Here is a 3,295-nt window from a genome sequence, read left to right on the forward strand (position 1 = left end):
ATCAGTATGAGCCTGTGTCTCCATCAGTATGAGCCTGTGTCTCCATCAGTATGGGCAGCCTGTGTCTCCATCAGTATGGGCAGCCTGTGTCTCCATCAGTATGGTATGCAGCCTGTGTCTCCATCAGTATGGGCAGCCTGTGTTTCCATCAGTATGGGCAGCCTGTGTCTTCATCAGTATGGGCAGCCTGTGTCTCCATCAGTATGAGCAGCCTGTGTCTCCATCAGTATGGGCAGCCTGTGTCTCCATCAGTATGGGCAGCCTGTGTCTCCATCAGTATGGGCAGCCTGTGTCTCCATCAGTATGGGCAGCCTGTGTCTCCATCAGTATGGGCAGCCTGTGTCTCCATCAGTATGGGCAGCCTGTGTCTCCATCAGTATGGGCAGCCTGTGTCTCCATCAGTATGGGCAGCCTGTGTCTCCATCAGTATGAGCCTGTGTCTCCATCAGTATGGGCCTGTGTCTCCATCAGTATGGGCAGCCTGTGATGCATCAGTATGAGCAGCCTGTGTCTCCATCAGTATGGGCAGCCTGTGTCTCCATCAGTATGGGCAGCCTGTGTCTCCATCAGTATGAGCAGCCTGTGTTTCCATCAGTATGGGCAGCCTGTGTCTCCATCAATATGGGCAGCCTGTGTCTCCATCAGTATGGGCAGCCTGTGTCTCCATCAGTATGAGCAGCCTGTGTCTCCATCAGTATGAGCAGCCTGTGTCTCCATCAGTATGGGCAGCCTGTGTCTCCATCAGTATGGGCAGCCTGTGTCTCCATCAGTATGGGCAGCCTGTGTCTCCATCAGTATGGGCAGCCTGTGTCTCCATCAGTATGGGTAGCCTGTGTCTCCATCAGTATGGGCAGCCTGTGTTTCCATCAGTATGGGCAGTCTGTGTCTCCATCAGTATGGGCAGTCTGTGTCTCCATCAGTATGGGCAAACTGTGTCTCCATCAGTATGGGCAGCCTGTGTCTCCATCAGTATGGGCAGCCTGTGTTACCAGGAGGGGAAGTCTGCGTCGTCTCCCATTAAGACAAAACACATGTATGGAGCAGGTGATAGAGAGATTATCACTACTCAGTGAGCTTGGTTCCATACAGTACACGAGCACAGAAACTCACAGAGGGTAGAGGACAGTAGAGGAGAGGACAGTAGAGGAGAGGACAGTAGAGGACAGGAGAGGACAGTAGAGCAGAGGACAGTAAAGGAGAGGACATTAGAGGACAGGAGGACAGTAGATGAGAGGACAGTAGAGGAGAGGACAGTAAAGGAGAAGACATTAGAGGAGAGGACAGTAGAGGACAGGAGAGGACAGTAGAGGAGAGGACAGTAAAGGAGAGGACATTAGTGGAGAGGACAGTAGAGGACAGTGTCTCCACAGTAGAGGACAGTAGAAGAGAGAGGACAGTAGAGGACAGTAGAGGAGCCTGTGTCTCCACAGTAGAGGAGAGTCTCCAGAGTAGAGGACAGTAGAGGAGAGGACAGTCGAGAAGAGGACAGTAGAGGACAGTAGAGGAGAGGACAGTAGAGGACAGTAGAGGAGAGGACAGTAGAGCAGAGGACAGTAGAGGAGAGGACAGTAGAGGAGAGGACAGTAGAGGAGAGGAGGGAAGGGAAGGGAGAGGGATTGAGGAGGATCCAGTGACTTGGTTAGTCCAGCGTGACCACATCCCAGAGGTCTAGGTGTGGGGGGGACTATTGTTTTCTAAAGAGGGGGTAGGAACTGAACTCACCGCTTCCTGCAGCAGTTGCTCCAGTGAGTAGATTCTAGGGCGGTTTCCTCTCTCCCCGTCAATAACAATGCTGTAGCTGGAGATTGAGAAAGAGGAAAGAGAGAGAGAGCGAGAGAGAGAGAGAGAGAGAGAAAGGGAGAGAGGAAGAGGAAGGGAGGGAGAGAAGAGGAAGAGAGAGAGAGAGAGGAATAGAGATAGAGAGAGGAAGAGGGAGGGAGAGAGAGGGGGAGAGAGAGAGCGAGAGAGGAAGAGCAGAGAGAGAGAGAGAGAGGAAAAGCAGAGAGAGAAAACTATTTTCAGCTGTGTGGGTATTATGCCTGCCTGGTTTCACGTGTCACTGTCCCACTCCTCTGTTCCAGTTGCCTGCTGCCGGAGCAGCATTATCGACACTCTTCCACTCAGAGTGAGCTGGGTGAGAGAAGACATGGAGTTATGTAACAGAGAGGAGGAGGAGAGGAGGAGGAGGAGGAGGAGGAGGAGGGGAGGAGGAGAGAGGGAGGAGGAGAGGAGAGGGGGAGGAGGGGAGGGAGGAGAGAGGGAGGAGGAGGAGGAGGAGAGAGAAGGAGGAGGAGGAGGAGAGAAGGAGGAGAGAGAGGGAGGAGGAGGAGAGAGAGGGAGGAGGGGGAGGAGGAGAGAGAGGGAGGAGGAGGAGAGAGAGGGAGGAGGGGGAGAAAGGAGGAGAGAGTGCTCTGCAAGGGGTGTGTGGACTCCTTCTGGAGTGAGAGGCTAAGATGCCAACACTGAGTCACTCACTACAGAGAAGACCAACCATGGCTTCCAGCCACTGAGGTAGTAGTGGCTGATACTGTACATACTGTGTGTGCGTGTGTGCGTGTGCGTGCGTGTGTGTGTGTGTACTCACTAGTGTAAGATGCTCTGGATAAGAGTGTCTGCTAACTGACTGACATGTAGATGTAAAGGTATAGTTACATGTCTGGCAGCTCCAGTGTGTGGACCCGGGCTGCGTAGAGAAGTTCATCCTCCTTGGAGATCAGCACCCTGAGTCCATCTGTCAGCAGCTGTCTGGTCAGGACACAGCTGGGGGCTGCTGGGTAAGGCGTACACAGTCATTTAATGAAAGACAGCACACATCAACAGTGTGTATGGAAGTGCATATTTGTTCCCTCCTATCTTGTGTGTGTGTGTGTGTGTGTGTGTGTGTGTGTGTGTGTGTGTGTGTGTGTGTGTGTGTGTGTGTGTGTGTGTGTGTGTGTGTGTGTGTGTGTGTGTGTGTGTGTGTGTGTGTGTGTGTGTGTGTGTGTGTGTGTGTGTGTGTGTGTGTGTGTGTGTGTTTAACTACTGCTGTGGTAATCAGAAGTCCTCACAAGGATTGTAAAACGAGGAAAATTCAGACAAGTGGGGACATTTTCCGGTCCCCACGAGGAAAAATGCTATTTTAGGCTTAGGGGTTACGTTTAGGGTTAGAATTAAGATGAGGGGTTTGGGGTTAAGGTTAAGTTTAGGGTTACAGTTAGGGTTAGGGTTAGATTTAGGGTTAGAGGTTAGGGTTAGAGGTTAGGGTTAGAGGTTAGGGTTAGATTACAAACAGTGCAGCTATTCCCTCCGTAAGGCT

At 52.0% G+C, this 3,295-nt stretch overlaps 1 protein-coding gene across 1 annotated transcript in view; it reads right to left on the reverse strand.

Annotated features, from left to right (window-relative positions):
* LOC124020520 (BAH and coiled-coil domain-containing protein 1-like) overlaps positions 1-2,770 on the reverse strand; it is a gene marked incomplete at its 5' end in the record, with an annotated part of 17,733 nt that extends 14,963 nt beyond the window's left edge. Inside the window, 2 exon segments of the mRNA XM_046335758.1 lie at positions 1,723-1,798; positions 2,653-2,770. Coding sequence (XP_046191714.1) covers positions 1,723-1,798; positions 2,653-2,770 — 194 coding nt within the window.
* Positions 2,771-3,295: the final 525 nt, after the last annotated feature.

This window comes from Oncorhynchus gorbuscha, unplaced genomic scaffold (assembly GCF_021184085.1).
Source record: "Oncorhynchus gorbuscha isolate QuinsamMale2020 ecotype Even-year unplaced genomic scaffold, OgorEven_v1.0 Un_scaffold_844, whole genome shotgun sequence".
Classification (NCBI taxonomy): Eukaryota; Metazoa; Chordata; class Actinopteri; order Salmoniformes; family Salmonidae; genus Oncorhynchus; species Oncorhynchus gorbuscha.